The 18,425-nt window shown below is 46.8% G+C and overlaps 1 protein-coding gene across 1 annotated transcript in view; it reads left to right on the top strand.

Annotated features, from left to right (window-relative positions):
- Positions 1–908: 908 nt before the first annotated feature.
- LOC141220332 (microtubule-associated serine/threonine-protein kinase 3-like) overlaps positions 909–18,425 on the top strand; it is a gene marked incomplete at its 5' end in the record, with an annotated part of 36,309 nt that continues 18,792 nt past the window's right edge. Inside the window, one exon of the mRNA XM_073666279.1 lies at positions 909–1,006. Within this exon, the coding sequence (XP_073522380.1) occupies positions 909–1,006 (98 nt within the window). The remainder of the gene's footprint in view (positions 1,007–18,425) is intronic.

Here is an 18,425-nt window from a genome sequence, read left to right as displayed (position 1 = left end):
CTTATACACAGTACGGTGCACAGAAATCATGAACCCTACTGCAGCAACTCTGATCTAGTCACCTCTGTACTGAGACATCTAGATTGTAGTTACTGTACAGAGGACGTCCTTATACACAGTACAGTGCACAGAGATCATGAACCTTACTGCAGCAACTCTGATCTAGTCACCTCTGTACTGAGACATCTAGATTGAGGTTACTGTACAGAGGACGTCCTTATACACAGTACAGTGCACACAAAATATGAATCTCAGTACAGCAACTCTGATCTAGTCACCTCTTGTTAAATAGTTAATTATGGATATTCATTTTATTCTTAAATCTGAGTTCTATGCATTAGCCATCGTGTCTAGTTGACATGCGCTATTTGTGTGTTCACTACCATATGTAGAACAGGTGTGCCATACGACTGGCTATAAAAGCCCATGGTACAGAAAGGGGGGGCTCTCTTGCTCTTCCCATCCCACAAGACACAGAAGAAGGATCTTCATGCTGAGGAGCAGCTGACATGTAGGCCTGGACACGTGTTGGACAAAGACATGATTTACCAGCCAGGATCCAAGGAAAGATGGACACTCATGATTGAATCTCTTTGTAACTACTTCATCTATTTTATATTCTGTTTCAATTATTTTTTAATGGACAATCCAAGAATAAATAGATACATTTTTTTATAAGGAAATCTTGATATTGATACTTTGCGAAGTCCTCAGTAGAGAAAAATAATACAGAAAGAAGTATTATTTAACAATGGTGAGCCAGCCAGCCTGATTTTTCGTAAGTGAATTTCTTCCTTGAACAAAGGGGGGGGAAGTCCTGACTAGCTGAACAGCTGTTGTTCACGTGTCAGTAAATTCACTAATTTGTCACGAGAAGCAGTAAGGACCTACAGACTGAGGACTAACAGGAAGCAGAGGTACTAACAAGGAACAGAATCACACAGGAAAAGAATCAGACGAACTGAAGACAGGACGTGCTGATAAAGAGAAGCTAAGGAATCTTAAGGTAAGCAAAATATGGATATCATTTCTGCTTTTGCTAAACAAAGTAATATTAATTTCAAAGTTAATGTAGGAAATGACTTAGACGTTTTGTGGCTCAGTTTATACAAAGAATGTGAATTGCAGAATTTACAGTTAACTTCTAAATTGGTAAATAGAGAGAAACAGGGTCGGTCTGGGCTGGCGGGATACCGGGAATTTTCCCGGTGGGCCCCGCCCCCTGCTGCAGAGTAGAAGGGGAGAAAAGAACAAAAAAAAAATCCTGCGGTTTTAAGGGGCACGGGCCTTTAAAAGCGCAGGCACAGTGTATGCAGGGACGCGCGCACGCAGTGTTCATTACCTGAACCACCGCGGCGCACGTCCCAGTGAAGCAGCTGAAGCTGCGTGTCTCCCTTCGCTGTCCGGCGTATGACGTCATCGTCATGCGCCTGCTGTGAAGGAGGCGCGCAACTCAGGAGAAGGAGGACACCGCACGGGAGCTCAGGAAGGTAAGAGGTGTGTGGGTGGGTGTGTGTGTGTGTGTGTGTGTGTGTGTGTGTAATGGTCTGGAAACACAAGGGGGGCCCAGCTGGACACACAAGGGGGGGCCCAGCTGGACAGACACACAAGGGGGTAGCCTGGCTGGAGACAAAAGGGGGGATCCTGGCTGGACACACAGGGGGGGAACCCTGGCTGGACACACAAGGGGAAACCCTGGCTGGACACACAAGGGGAGCCCAGCTGGACACACAAGGGGAGCCCAGCTGGACACACAAGGGGAGCCTAGCTGGACACACAAGGGGGGAGCCAACTGGACACAAAAGGGGGGGTCCTGGATGGACATACAAGGGGGGAACCCTGGCTGGACACACAAGGGGCGGCCCAGCTGGACACACAAGGGGGGGGCCCTGGATGGACACATAAAGGGTAACCCTGGATGGACACACAAGGGGGGCCCAGCTGGACACACAAGGGGGTGCCCAGCTGGACAGACACACAAGGGGGTAGCCAGGCTGGACAGACACACAAGGGGGTAGCCAGGCTGGACAGACACACAAGGGGGTAGCCAGGCTGGACAGACACACAAGGGGGTAGCCAGGCTGGACAGACACACAAGGGGGTAGCCTGGCTGGACAGACACACAAGGGGGTAGCCAGGCTGGACAGACACACAAGGGGGTAGCCAGGCTGGACAGACACACAAGGGGGTAGCCTGGCTGGACACACAAGGGGGGAACCCTGGCTGGACACACAAGGGGGGAACCCTTGCTGGACACACAAGGGGGGAACCCTTGCTGGACACACAAGGGGGGAACCCTTGCTGGACACACAAGGGGGGAACCCTTGCTGGACACACAAGGGGGGAACCCTTGCTGGACACACAAGGGGGGAACCCTTGCTGGACACACGAGGGGGGGCCCTGGCTGGACACACAAGAGGGGGAACCCTGGCTGGACACACGAGGGGGGGCCAAGCTGGACACACGAGGGGGGAGCCCTGGCTTGATATGCAAGGGGGTCCCTGGCTGGACACGCAAGGGGGAACCCTGGCTGGACACGCAAGGGGGGCCCGGCTGGACACACAAGGGGGGGCCCTGGATGGACACACAAGGGGGAACCCTGGCTGGACCCAGGCAAAGGGGGGTGGGCAGGATGGGTATATGGGGGGGCAGGCTGGACACATGGAGGCCAGGCTGGACACTTGGAGGCCAGGATGGATATATGGGGGGGGGCAGGCTGAACACATGGAGGCCAGGATGGATATATGGGGGGGGCAGGCTGAACACATGGAGGCCAGGATGGATATATGGGGGGGGACAGGCTGGACACATGGGGGGCTAGGATGAATATGTGGGGGGGCGGGCTCGATACACATGGGCTAGCATAAATATATGGAGGGGCACGCTGGATATATGGGGGGTGTCAGGATGGATATATGCAGGGGGTAAGGGCAGTATGGATATATGAGGGGGGAGGCTGGACACATGGAGGCCAGGATGGATATGTAGAGGGCAGGCTGGACACATGGAGGATATATGGGGGGGATATATGGGGGCGCAGGCTGGAAACATGGAGGCAAGGATGGATATGTGGGGGGGGCAGACTGGCCACATGGGGGGGCTAGGATGGGTATATAGGAGGGGGCAGGCTCGATACACGTGTGCTAGGATAAATATATGGAGGGGTCACACTAGACAAATGGGGGCCAGAAGGGACATATGGGGGTGCCTGGCTAGACAAGGGACTTAATTACTGTTTGGGAGCCAGATTGAGGAACATACTTTATTAATGGTGACCAGTGGGGAACATTATTACTTTAGATTCCAATTATTATTATTACATTATTACTTCTGTAATATAATTTACTTTTTAGGAAATTGTTTTCCATGGGATGGGACAAAAGAGGGGTCCTGTTACTGTGCAGGACGGCACTATGTTGCTTTTTTTCTTCAACTGGTGTAGTGTAGAAGTCGGGGGGAAAAGTGGGAATATTCTCTAGAAGAGATCAGTTATTGATAACTGTGTGTTATTTTCTGCAGAGATGATTCCTGGCTGGAAGAAGTGATGGCTGTCTGTGCCAGATGAAGAAGAAAAGCGAAGATGAAGGACTTCACCTAGAGACATCACTGGTGAGTCAGTGTATTACATGTACACTTACACTACACACGTGGTCAAAATTGTTGGTACCCCTCGTTTAATGAAAGAAAAACCCACAATGGTCACAGAAATAACTTGAATCTGATAAATTACAAATTTTTGAAAATGAACAAATGAAAGTCAGACATTGCTTTCCTGCTTCCACAGAATTTAAAAAAAAATTAAACTATGAAATAGGCCTGGACAGAAATGATGGTTCTTCTTAACTTAATATTTTGTTGAACAACCTTTTGAGGCAATCACTGCAATCAAAGGATTCCTGTAACTGTCAATGAGACTTCTGCACCTCTCGACAGCTATTTTGGCCGACTCCTCATGAGCAAACTGCTCCAGTTGTCTCGTGTTTGAAGGTTGCCTTCTCCAGACGGCATGTTTCAGCTCTTTCCAAAGATGCTCAATAGGATTTAGGTCAGGGCTCATAGAAGGCCACTTCAGAATAGTCTAATGTTTTCCTCTTAGCCATTCTTGGGTGTTTTTAGCTGTGTGTTTTGGGTCATTATCCTGTTGCAAGACCCATGACCTGCGACTGAGACCAAGCTTTCTGACACTGGGCAGCACATTTCTCTCTAGAATCCCTTGATATTTCATTGTACCCTGCACAGATTCAAGACACCCTGTACCAGATGCAGCAAAGCAGCCCCAGAACATAACAGCCTCCCCCATGTTTCACAGTAGGGACAGTGTTCTTTTCTTGATATGCTTAATTTTTCGGTCTGTGAACATAGAGCTGATGTGCCTTGACAAAAACTTCCATTTTTGTCTCATCTGTCCATAATACATTCTCCCAGAAGCTTTGTGGCTTGTCAACATGTAGTTTGGCAAATTCCAGTCTGGCTTTTTTATTATTTTTTTTTTCAACAATGGTGTTCTCCTTGGTCGTCTTACATGAAGTTCACTTTGGATCAAACAACGGTGGATAGTACGATCTGACACTGATGTTCCTTGAGCTTGAAGTTCACTTTTAATCTCTTTAGAAGTTTTCCTGGACTCTTTTGTTACCATTCATATTATCCGTCTCTTTGATTTGTCATCAATTTTCCTCCTGCGGCCACGTCCAGGGAGGTTGGCTACAGTCCCATGGATCTTAAATTTCTGAATAATATGTGCACCTGTAGTCACAGGAACATCAAGCTGCTTGGAGATGGTCTTATAACCTTTACCTTTTAACATGCTTTTCTATAATTTTCTTTCTAATCTCCTGAAACAACTCTTTCCTTTGCTTCCTCTGGTCCATGTTGAGTGTGGTACACACCATGTCACCAAACAACACAGTGAGTATCTGTAGCCCTATATACAGGCCCACTGACTGATTACAAGATTGTAGACACCTGTGAAGCTAATTAGTGGACACAACTTGATTTAACATGTTCCTTTTGTCACATTATTTTCAGGGGTACCATCATTTCTGCCCAGGCCTATTTCATGAGTTTAATTTTTTTAAAAATTCAGTGGAAGCAGAAAAGCAATGTCTGACTTTCATTTGTTCATTTTCATAGATTTTTAATTTATTATTACTTTTGTCAGATTCAAGTTATTTCTGTGACCATTGTGGGTTTTTCTTTCATTAAACGAGGAGTACCAACAATTCTGACCACGTGTGTATATAGTATATACAGAACTCCTGTGTATGTCACTGGTGATCACTGTATTATGTATACACTATATACAGAGCTTCTGTGTATAATGTCACTGGTGACCACTGTATTACCTGTACACTATATACAGAGCTCCAGTGTATAATGTCACTGGTGACCACTGTATTACCTGTACACTATATACAGAGCTCCTGTGTATAATGTCACTGGTGACCACTGTATTACCTGTACACTATATACAGAGCTCCTGTGTATAATGTCACTGGTGACTAGTGTTGAGCCACCCCCGTAGTGTTCGAGTTCGGTTCGGTTCGTCGAACACCCGTGTGTTCGCCGAACTGTTCGTCGAACTGTTCGTCGAACACCTTCGAACACCGTTAAAACCAATGGCAGGCAAACAAAAACACATAGAAACACATAGAAAACACCTTCAAAGGTGTCCAAAAGCTGACAAACTGCTCAGAAGACATAACTAACACATGGAAAAGTGACAAGTACATATAGTCATGCGAAAATAAAAGAGGTGGAGGAGTAAAAGGAGGGGGAGACACAGATATAGGCATGTCATGCCCTTCTAAAATCCAAAAAGTGAGAAGCCGACACGGCCAGTCCGCTCCTGCCCGTGCCACCTCCGTGTCGCCGGGTTTGTGCCAGAGCCGCGGTGAACCCTGACGGCCAGCCCCCCTCTCCCAATACTGGTGCCTGTCCGCTGGTGGGTCGAGCGAGCCCCCCTGTGGTGGAGGCAGCTCTAAGCTTTTTAATTTAAATTGTCTCTCTAATTTGAATGAATACACTTTAAATCCATTTACAAGGATCTATTGGAGGGCAAGTCTCATGCCAGCAGCCGCGTAATTCCAGCTCCAGTAGCGTCCACTAAAGCTGCTGCAGTTAAAAAGCTTTTCTAAGGATCGAGCTCGGCTGTCCACCGCAAGGCATCCTACTGCCAGTCCCAGCCCCTATGCCTTGGGGTGCCTCCTGATGCTCTTCACTAAGTATCCCATGGTCCCGAAGCATTTCCTTTGAAAAAATTAAGTGTCTAAACTACAGGTGGTGCAGCTTGCTTAACAGCCGGGATAATCCGCTTACTAGCAGACACTGCTACTAGGCACAAAGTATTTCCTGGGCTAGATGCAGTTAAAAATTTGTAATTAGATACTCTCGTTGGATGCTGAGAAAGCATTCCATAGAGTCTCCTGGCACGCCATATATGATTCTCTTAAAAAGCTTGGGGTAGGGGTCTAGGGGACCCTTTTATAGCCAAAATCACGGCCCTGTATCGCAATACGTCACCTAGGCTGAAGATAAATGGAACTGTAGCACCCTGAGGGCTCGGTTGCTAAAGACGTATTGCACCTCACCCAGAGGTGTGATATCTCACTCTCAGGTAAGGATGGAGTGTGGATCAGGACCCGACACCTGCATGCATTACACCACATTGCCGTGGGGCAGGGCGACCAATATGCCCCTGAGATGGGCACGACAGTCCCTGTCCCTGGCTGGAGTGGGGGGAGGGAACACTGAGGAAGGGGAACCCTGTAGTGCAGGAGCAGGGAGGAAGCAGTTCCTGGGTGCATTGAGAAGGGAGTATAAAAGGTGGGCACCATCTTAGTTCAGTGCAGAGAAGTCTGAGCAGAAGTGGCAGGGAGCAGGGGCTCTGCATGAGCTCTGCTCCGGAGGCGGGCCTAGTAACAGAGGCCCAGGCCTGGAAGAGGGAGAAGGAAGGAAGAGGAGCGGAGAAGGCTCCAGGAACGAGGAATGAAGGGATCCCAGGGGTGCGGACGGGCGAGTCGCCACCGCACGCCCGAATCCACCTGCGTGGAGGGGTCAGGCCAAAGGGGGAGACCGGTCCCCGAACTAGTGGAGGCAGGAAACGACCCTCAGCTAGAAACCGGAGGCTCTGACATTTTATGTGGCGCAGCCCCTCGCTACACCCGCTAGGAAGGCACCACATAGGGTCAGGGAAACTGGCGCCAAGTTTACCAAGAGGAGGCCCGAGGCAGCCGGACAGAAGTGTTGGTAAGAAAGGCCAGACAAAGGACACACAAAGGGGGTCCTGTGAAGTGCTCCAAAGTTATCTGGGAGTTGTCTGAGCCCCTCACCTGGTGAGCACAGTACGACGTGGGCAGCCGTTACCTGCAGACGTGGTCTGGATAATAAGAACTGTGAGTAAAGGCCCTGAACTGCATCACTGACTCCGTGTCGTTACTGCTGCTGCCCTGCACCATCACCCCCATCCTCCGCATACACTGCCCTGAGGCTATACTCCTCCCGTGGGGAGTTATGCTACGCTCTGCTGCACCCACAACACCAGCCTCAGTGGTCTGCCCTGTAGCGGCGGTTCACTCTGACCGCAATCCACGGGTGGCGTAGTCGGACATTTAAACATCAAAACCACATAAATAGTTCCGCCACTGGTTTGACCGCCCTGAGCCACGGAACTGGGTCGCCGCCACGAAGACTACAACCACCAGCATCCACCAAAAAGGGTCCGGCTCCGGGTGTCCCAAGGCCCAGGGGGTGCGTCAGAACATTTTCATCACCTTTCACAATCACCAATGGGACAAGGCAGTGATGTCCTCTGTCCCCTCTCTTATACATCCTAGTGACGGAGCACCTGCTCTCATCAATTCGCCATAAGCCCAATATTAGGTGGATTGAGGTGGGAGGCACCGAGTACAAGTGCTCTCTATTTGCTGATGATGTCCTAGTATATATCACTCAATCACATATATCCATCCATGCTGTTATGGCTGAAATAGATCACTTTGTTACATGGTAAAATTTTAAAATCAATGCAGCGAAGTCTGAGGCCCTCGATGTCTCCCTCCCCAAATCCATATAGGATTCCATCCAGTCCAACTTTCCCTTTGCCTGGCCCTCACAGGGTATCAAATACTTAGGAATTCCTATTCATAGAGACCTCTCCCATCTATGTTATCTTAATTTTGGGCCCTTTATTGAACAACTCCATACAGACCACGGTTGGCAAGTTAGAACTGTAAGATTCACTACGTGAACCACTGGTGTTTTGTGGAAAAGCACATGTACACTGCGTTCCAAATTATTATACAAAAAGTGTTTAGGAGTGATAAGGGAAGAATTTGTTTGTTTGTCAGTTAAACTCATTGATGGTGATGTGTGTCAGGGCTCTTTATATCACTGTAAGCAATTGCAGACACCTGTGCTAATTAGTTTGGCAGGTGTGTCCAATGAAAGGCAAGACTACTTAAGAAGGCTCTCTCACATTATTAAGCAGCCTACATTTTCTGCCAAAATGGGAAAGAAAAAGGATGTGTCGGCTGCTGAGAAGCAACAAATTGTGGAGTGTTTAGGTCAAGGCATGACTACAATCAACATTGTGCGATGATCAGGATGAAGTGTCCTGGCAATCAAGAAGTATGTAGCTGATTCACAGTACACACGTGTGCGTGCTGATAAGGGCAAATTGAGGACTCTTTCCTACAGGCAATTACGTCAGGTTGAAAGAGCAGCGGCAAAAAAGCCTTGTCATAGCAGCAGACAAGTTTTTGAAGCTGCTTGTGCCTCCAACGTCCCCCGAACAACAAGATGCAGGGTCCTTCAGAGGTTTGCAGCTGTGCATGCGCCATCCTGTCGACCTCCTCTATCCACTTCACACAAGCAGAAACAGCTCCAGTGGGCCAAACATTACATGAAGACTGATTTCAAAACTGTTTTGTTCACGGATGAGTGCCGTGCAGCGCTCGATGGTCCAGATGGATGGAGTGGAGGATGGCTGGTTGATGGACACCCCACGCAAACACGGCTACAGCGCCAACAAGGAGGAGGTGGAGTAATGTTTTGGGCTGGAATCATGGGGAGAGAGATTGTCGGCCCCTTTAGGATCCCTGAAGGCGCTAAAGATGAACTCCATAATGTATGTGGATTTTCTCAAACAGCACTTCCTGCCATGGTTCAAGAAGAAGAACCGTGTATTTCACAGCAAGATCATTTTTCTGCATGATAATGCACCATCTCATGCTGCACATAAAACATCTGCATCTCTGGCTGATATGGGCATAAAAGGGGACAAACTTATGGTGTGACCCCCATGCTCCCCTGACCTCTACCCCATTCAGAACCTTTGGAGCATCATTAAAAGGAGTGTCTATGATGGCGGGAGGCAGTTCACATCTAAGCAACAGCTCTGGGAGGGTATTCTGTCCTCATGCAAAACAATTGAAGCAGAAACCATCCAAAACCTGACAAATTCAATGGACGAGAGAGTTCAGAAGCTCCTTTCGAACAAGGGGTCCTATGTGAAAATGTAACATCACCTAGAATAAAGTTTTGAGTTGAAAACTGTTTGATTTCAGTTTCTAACAACCTGCTAATGCTTATAATTTCAAAAATGACCATTTTTTTGGTCTTTATTAAAATGAAAAGGTTGATCGAAAAGTTTGGGGGATCTAAGAGTGTGGCAACCCAGTAGTCATGATTACTTCGAATTCTGACAATATGAGGGTCATGCTGCAGGTAGTGCAGCAAGAAGGCACTTATGTGTCTTGCGCATCTCGGAGCCCCAAAATTATTTTCCGGGCTAGATGCAGCTAAAAATTATTATTAATTTTAAATCTGGTGAAGCTTTAGTATAGATGGCCTAATAGGATCAGTGCTGCACACTGCTACAAAGCCCAAATTATTTTCCAGTCAAGATACAGATAAACATGATTAGTAATTTGAAAGCTTAAAACGTTTGGTAGGGTGATTTTAACCAATCATCAAGCTTTTACTCTCCCCAGGATGACACAGGGGTAGAAAAGTCGTTTCGGATCCATGATTTGTTCATCTTTATGAACGCGAGTCTGTCTACATTATCAGTGGAGAGCCGCGTGCGCTTATCTGTCAGCACACCACCAGCAGCGCTGAACACACGTTCAGACAGAACGCTGGCTGCGGGGCATGACAAGATCTCCAAGGCGTAAGTGGCTAGCTCCGGCCATTTATCCAGATTGGAAGCCCAAAAAGAGCAAGGGTCCAGTGACACAGTCGTGGCTTCAATGTTTACTTGGAGATACTCCTGTACCATCGTCTCTAGGCGTTGACTATGTGTCAGACTTCTTGTCTCCTGTGGCCTTGCAAAGGATGGGCTAAAAAAGTGGTGAAATGATTCCGCAAAATTGATGTTACCAGCAGATACTGTGGTTCTGTTACGGTTTGAGTGCTGAACACTTGACGGTCCCACGGTTGGCAAGTTGGAACTGTGAGATTCACTACGTGCACCACTGGTATTTTGTGGAAAAGCACATGTAAGATTCTGCAACAGTCTCTGCTGATACTCCTGCATGCGTGCATCCCTTTCTATGGCAGGAATAATTTCTGCAAATTTACTTTTGTACCGGGGATCTAACAGTGTGGCAACCCAGTAGTCAGGATTATTTCTAATTCTCACAATTCGAGGGTCATGTTGCAGGTAGTGCAGCAAGAAGGCACTCATGTGTGTTGCGCATCCAGGAGCACCAAGTCCCTGTTGTGTTGGTGGCGAGGTAACAATCATGCTTCCTTCCTCTGTCCTCTCCCCCCAACCTCGCACAACAGAAATGTGATCAAGGTCTCCCTCATCTGATGAGTCTTCCATCAGTTCGTCCTCCACTTCTTCCTGGGCTCCTGCACCTTCCTCACTAGTTTGGCTGCTACCATGCGCCCTGGTAAAACCATCTCCCCCACCCTCACATGCCTGCCGCCTTGGTGCTGCCGACCGTCTGGACCTTGCAGATGTTAGCCCTTCCGCATACAACTCCTCCTCCTCTACTTCCTCCACCTCCTCTTGTGCCACCACCTGACTCCGAATTCTGTTTAACATGTGCTCCAGCATGTAAATCACCGGAATAGTCATGCTGATAATGGCATCGTCAGCACTAAACATCTTCATCGCCATTTCAAAACTGTGCAGAAGGGTGCATAGGTCCCTGATCTGAGACCACTCCTCCAGCGTGATTTGCCCCACCTCTGAATCTCGTTGGCCCAGGCTATACGTCAGAACGTATTGCACCAGGGCTTGTCGGTGCTGCCACAGTCGCTGCAACATGTGCAGAGTTGAATTCCACCGGGTAGGCACATCGCATTTTAGCCGGTGAAGTGGCAGGCCCAACGACTTCTGTAGAGATGTAAGTCGCTGAGCTGCGGGATGCGAACGGCGGAAGTGAGCACACAGCGACCGTGCCCTCTGCAGAAGGCCATCTAGTCTGGGATAGTGGGCTAAAAATTGCTGGACAACCAGGTTCAACACGTGAGCCATACAAGGCACGTGTGTGACATTGCCCCGGCGAAGGGCCGCACCCAGGTTTGCAGCATTGTCGCACACGGCCTTCCCTGGTTTCAGGTCCAGTGGAGACAACCATTCATGAAATTGGTTCTCCAGAGCTGACCACAACTCCTCAGCTGTGTGACTCACATTTCCCAGACATTTCAATGTAAAAACCGCCTGATGACGTTGAGCCCTACTGCCAGCATAGTAAGGAGGTGTGCAGGATCCCTTCTGCGCAGTTAGAAAGCTTGTGGCATGACCAGACAGGCTTTGGGTGCAGGTGGAAGACCGAGAGGAGGTTGAGGAGGCAGAAGCAGTGGAGGAAAAATGACATAAAGAGGATTGACGCACAACTCGTGGGGACGGCAAGACTTGGACAGCAGCCCCTTGTCCTGCTGTCACCATAGTTACCCAGTGCCCAGTCAGCGACATGTAACGCCCCTGTCCATGCCTACTCGTCCAAGTGTCTGTGGTGAAATGCACCCTGTCACACACAGAGTTTCTCAAAGAAGCGGTGATGTTGTGTGCGACATGCTGGTGGAGCGCAGGCACACCTTTCTTTGAGAAGTAGTGCCGACTGGGCATCTGGTACTGGGGCACTGCGACGGACATAAGGTCTCGAAAATCCTCTGTGTCCACCAGGCGGAAAGGCAGCATTTCTGTAGCCAAGAGCTTGCAGATGGTGAAATTCAACCTCTTAGCTTTCTCATGGCTAGGAGGAAATGGTCTTTTACTTGTCCACATCTGAGGGACCGAGGGCTGGCTATTGTGCTTAGACGGGGTTGATAAGGGTGTCCCCGGCAAACTGCCGGTCTGTGAGGAAGATGCAGGCGGACATGTTAGGTTGCCTTGATCCAAAGGTGGTGCTATTGATGTCGGACAGCGCTCAACACCAGCTGGTGTTACCACCTCCAAAGAAAATGATGACCTGCCAATCACGCTGGCTGTTGCGGGTAAAGAGGTGGCAGGTCTGCGCCCCAAAACAGGTGTGACTGCTGTCCCCCCAGTCACAGAGGATGAAGAGGCCGCGGATGCACAAGATATGGCAGACGGTGATTGGCCCGGCCGGCTAGGCCGCATTGTAGCACACTGAGCTTCCCACTGCAACTTATGCTTCATGTCCATGTGCCGGTTCATGCATGAAGTACTCAAACTATGTATTTTTTGGCCTCTACTTAGCTTTTGCTGACAAATGTTACAGATAACACGAGTTGGGTCATCTTTATCGATCTGAAAAAATGCCCAGGCTATGCAAGGCTTAGCACCCATGCGACCTGAAGAGCCACCACGACTTGTGGTGAGAGGCAGAGTTGTGTTTGAGGATGCAGTTGTTGACGTGCTTCCAGTACTACGTCTCTGTCCAGGAAGGCGCAACCTGACCTCGTCGTCACTAGCATCTTCCTCCACCTCCTCTGCTGACCTCATCTCTTGGCTGACTGTGGGTTGACAGTAAGTGGGATCTCCGACCTCATCATCATCACCCTGTGCGTTATCACACCCGTCGTCCTCAGAGCCAACCTGTTCCTGCCCTGACAAAAAACTAAAGTTGTCGCTCCAATCAGGTATTTGAGTCTTATCATCGTCTTCCTCATTGTCTCCACCAACAGGAGTTACAGTTTGGGAATGAGGGTCTACATTATGGTCAGAACCTTCTGCGTCTGGTCCTGGATCCAACTCATAAAGATTCTGGGCATCAGTGCAGATCATTTCCTCGTCTGGATTCACAGAAGCGCTGGAGTCGACCTCTGATTCCCAGGCTATAGTATGAGTAAACAGCTCTGCAGACTCAACCATCTGTTCTACCTCACACTCAGACGGGCAGCTGGAGATTTGGGAGCTGTGAGGAAGCAAGTGCGATTTGGGTGACACCTTTGAGGACTGGAGTATTTGTGATGTTGAAGTTGATGTGGAGGAGAGCCCACTTAAAGGAGCACTTGATATCCGTTGAAGCACCTGCTGTTTTTGTGCCTCATCTGGAATTTGTAGCGATTGGCGTGGCCGTAAGAAAGGGATCTTATCACATTGTCCGCTAAAAGAAGTAGACATTTTAGTTTGGCTGGAAGATGGTCTTTCTTCTGCACCTACCCCACGGACACAACCTTTTTTCCCCTTCCCAACACGCCTATTCCCCTTTCCACCAGCAGCAGGCCTTTTTCCACTCATTTTGGTGGTTAACTAATTCACAACTCTGGAGTTGTTTGCACAAAAAAACAATGGATGGTAACCGAGCAGAGCTGAGTGGCCAAACTGTGGTATTAGGCCAAAACTATTGGCTGGGTTAGATGCAGAAAAAAATTATTTTTAATTTGCAACCTGATGGAGGTCAGTATAGATGGACTAATAGACCAAGTCCCACACACCGCTAGAAGCCCAAATATTTTTTCAGAGCTAGATGCAGAAAATTTTTTTATTCAATTTGCAACCTGATGGAGGTCAGTATAGATGGGCTAATAGAACAAGTCCCACACGCTGCTAGAAGCCCAAATATTTTTTCAGAGATAAATGAAGAAAAAAATTATTTTTAATTTGCAACCTGATGGAGGTCAGTATAGATGGACTAATAGACCAAGTCCCACACACTGCTAGAAGCCCAAATATTTTTTCAGAGCTAGATGCAGAAAAAAATTAGTTTTAATTTGCAACCTGATGGAGGTCAGTATAGATGGACTAATAGACCAAGTCCCACACACCGCTAGAAGCCCAAATATTTTTCAGAGCTAGATGCAGAAAAAAATTATTTTTAATTTGCAACCTGATGGAGGTCAGTATAGATGGACTAATAGACCAAGTCCCACACACCGCTAGAAGCCCAAATATTTTTTCAGAGCTAGATGCAGAAAAAAATTATTTTTAATTTGCAACCTGATGTAGGTCAGTATAGATGGACTAATAGACCAAGTCCCACACACTGCTAGAAGCCCAAATATTTTTTCAGAGCTAGATGCAGAAAAAAATTATTTTTAATTTGCAACCTGATGGAGGTCAGTATAGATGGACTAATAGACCAAGTCCCACACACTGCTAGAAGCCCAAATATTTTTTCAGAGCTAGATGCAGAAAAAAATTATTTTTAATTTGCAACCTGATGGAGGTCAGTATAGATGGACTAATAGACCAAGTCCCACACACCGCTAGAAGCCCAAAAATTTTTTCAGAGCTAGATGCAGAAAAAAAATATTTTTAATTTGCAACCTGATGGAGGTCAGTATAGATGGACTAATAGACCAAGTCCCACACACTGCTAGAAGCCCAAATATTTTTTCAGAGCTAGATGCAGAAAAAAATTATTTTTAATTTGCAACCTGATGGAGGTCAGTATAGATGGACTAATAGACCAAGTCCCACACACTGCTAGAAGCCCAAATATTTTTTCAGAGCTAGATGCAGAAAAAAATTATTTTTAATTTGCAACCTGATGGAGGTCAGTATAGATGGACTAATAGACCAAGTCCCACACACCGCTAGAAGCCCAAATATTTTTTCAGAGCTAGATGCAGAAAAAAATTATTTTTAATTTGCAACCTGATGGAGGTCAGTATAGATGGACTAATAGACCAAGTCCCACACACCGCTAGAAGCCCAAATATTTTTTCAGAGCTAGATGCAGAAAAAAATTATTTTTAATTTGCAACCTGATGTAGGTCAGTATAGATGGACTAATAGACCAAGTCCCACACACTGCTAGAAGCCCAAATATTTTTTCAGAGCTAGATGCAGAAAAAAATTATTTTTAATTTGCAACCTGATGGAGGTCAGTATAGATGGACTAATAGACCAAGTCCCACACACCGCTAGAAGCCCAAATATTTTTTCAGAGCTAGATGCAGAAAAAAATTATATTCAGTTTGCAACCTGATGGAGGTCAGTATAGATGGACTAATAGAATGATGCTATGCCCAAAAGATTTTACTTCACTAGGTGCAGTAAAAAAATTGGTATTCTATACACAGGTGTTATATCTTGCAACACAGATAGGCTACTCCACTGACTAACACACTCTGCAATAGGCCAAAAAGGATTAGCTTTGCTAGATTCAGCCAAATGCTGTGAAAAAAACTTGCACAGCACTGGCACAGACCTGCCTGGCAAAAACTGATAGGAACTGATGTAACCTAGTCCTGAAAAGGACTCCAATTACAATTAGTCTTTACTCCCACAACCTATCTATTTAAGAGCACAGACCTCCCTGATAAAAGTCGTAGGAAATGCTGTAACCTAGTCCTTAAAAGGACTGCAATCACAACTATTCCCTACTCCCAAGCTATCTGTATATTTGTGCGAAAATTGGCTTGAAATTAACAAGGTATAGCACACACAGCAACAGCGGTGCCGTCTAACACGCAGCTGCAGCAGTGAGAAAATGGTGGCGACGGGGAAAATGGCTTGGTCTTATAGGGCAAGGACATGTGACATACACTGCCAATCACACATGCCCTTGCTTGTGTGAAAAAAAGCACTTCGCTCCGTGTGTGCGCTGCTGATAGGCTGACAGATTGCACCTCCCCACTGCAAATGCGGGAAAGAGAAAAAAAAATGGAGATCTTCATTGTTCCTGCAGAGATCCATCCCCTGCCCCTCCCCCCGCCCCGCTGTACACTCAAACTGCGTATTAACATTAATTTTCATCATTACTGAGAAAAAATCCAGTTATGATTTTGGTGCACGAACAGTTATCGAACATAACCTCGAACAGCCGAATTTTTCTCAAATTGTTCGTGTTCGCCGACCGGCTCGAACACCGCCCAAAACAGCTCGAATTTGAGATTGGCGAACAGTTCGAGTAGAACAACGCTCATCTCTACTGGTGACCACTGTATTACCTGTACACTATATACAGAGCTCCTGTGTATAATGTCACTGGTGACCACTGTATTACCTGTACACTATATACAGAGCTCCTGTGTATAATGTCACTGGTGACCACTGTATTACCTGTGCACTATATACAGAGCTCCTGTGTATAATGTCACTGGTGATCACTGTATTACCTGTACACTATACACTATGTACAGAGCTCCTGTGTATAATGTCACTGGTGACCACTGTATTACCTGTACACTATATACAGAGCTCCTGTGTATAATGTCACTGGTGACCACTGTATTACCTGTACACTATATACAGAGCTCCTGTGTATAATGTCACTGGTGACCACTGTATTACCTGTACACTATATACAGAGCTCCTGTGTATAATGTCACTGGTGATCACTGTATTACCTGTACACTATATACAGAGCTCCTGTGTATAATGTCACTGGTGACCACTGTATTACCTGTACACTATATACAGGGCTCCTGTGTATAATGTCACTGGTGATCACTGTATTACCTGTACACTATACACTATGTACAGAGCTCCTGAGTATAATGTCACTGGTGACCACTGTAATACTTGTACACTATATACAGAGCTCCAGTGTATAATGTCACTGGTGATCACTGTATTACCTGTACACTGACACTATATACAGAACTCCTGTGTATAATGTCACTGGTGAACCCTGTATTACCTGTACACTGACACTATATACTGAGCTCCAGTGTATAATGTCGCTGGTGGTCACTGTATTACCTGTACACTGTACACTATATACAGAGCTCCTGTGTATAATGTCACTGGTGATCCCTGTATTACCTGTACACTGACACTATATACAGAGCTCCTGTGTATAATGTCGCAGGTGGTAATAACAGTGTTGTTAGTATTGTAGTTTGTATTCATGATCAGTATTGTAGTATTTGGTCACGTTGGGGTGGTAATATGTGGTCTGGTCATGGTCTGGCCGTATTTATTCCTTGCATGTAGTATTCGGTCACTATGTGGTGGTAATATGTGATCTAGTCATGGTGTGGCGATATTTGTCCCTTTTGTATGTGGTATTATTGGTGTTGATATAGTGGACTGTGTTGTGTATGGCAGTCATTTTGTTCTTGCTGATATTAACTAGGAAAAGATTTTTTTCCATTAGGCCACAGCCCCACCATCAGTATTTGGTTAGTATTTTTTCTCAGGAGTCGCTGCCAAAACCAGGAGTGGGTGATAAATGCAGAATTGGTGACTTGTTTCTATTTTACCTTTTCTCTGATTGTTCCTCACCTGGTTTTGGCTCCCACTCCTGAGAAAAAATACTGACCGAATACTGACCAAATACTGATAGTGGGGCCGTGACCTTAGAGATTAAATACCTGGAGCAGAGCGGCAGAGATGCACTTACAGGGGTTCTCTGGTGAAAACAAGTAATCACCTCTCCACAGGATTAGTGATAATATTGATTGGCGGGGGTCTGACTACTGGGACCTGCACCGATCGGCAGAATGTGGAGCTTTTCTCCCCATTAGACTGGAGCTCATGTGCGACTCGACCACTGATCCATTCATTCCCTCAGAGGCTGCGAGCGCTGCTCTTTTTTTGGAAGCCCCCAAGAGAACGAATGAGGCTGTGGTCAGACTTCCCACCTGTTGCTGCATTTTAAAATGGGGATAAGTGTCCTGTCAGGGATGAAACTTCCCCATTCTTCCGATTGGTGCGTTTTCCAATGTTCGGACCCAAACGATCAATAAGTGATCACCTATCCTGTAGAGCCCATGGATCGGTGATAACTTGTTTTAACCAAAGAAGCCCTTTAATGCAAACTAACGTAGTTGTCCATCCCAGTTAGTGTCGCCCAGTAGATGTGCAGGAGCCGCCTGTCAATGCTCCACTATAACAGGGAGAGCGGATAACAGATATTTGCATATGGCTGTAGGTGGGCCCCTAGAGTCAGTTCTCCCTGTGGGCCCCAGACACCCCAGTCCGACCCTGGAGAGAAACACAAATTGCGGAATATTCTACATCTTTTTCAGGTATTTCATAATTTTGTACTTGAGAGGTCTAAGCAGGACAATAGTGTAGAAGAAGTGTCAGATGGTGACAATGATTCTGACTG

The sequence above is a fragment of the Phyllobates terribilis genome, unplaced genomic scaffold, assembly GCF_046119375.1.
Source record: "Phyllobates terribilis strain yellow unplaced genomic scaffold, ASM4611937v1 Scaffold_282__1_contigs__length_2493038, whole genome shotgun sequence".
NCBI lineage: Eukaryota > Metazoa > Chordata > Amphibia > Anura > Dendrobatidae > Phyllobates > Phyllobates terribilis.
The sequence above is the reverse complement of the archived record's forward strand: the minus strand, read 5'-3'. Positions and strand labels throughout refer to the sequence as shown.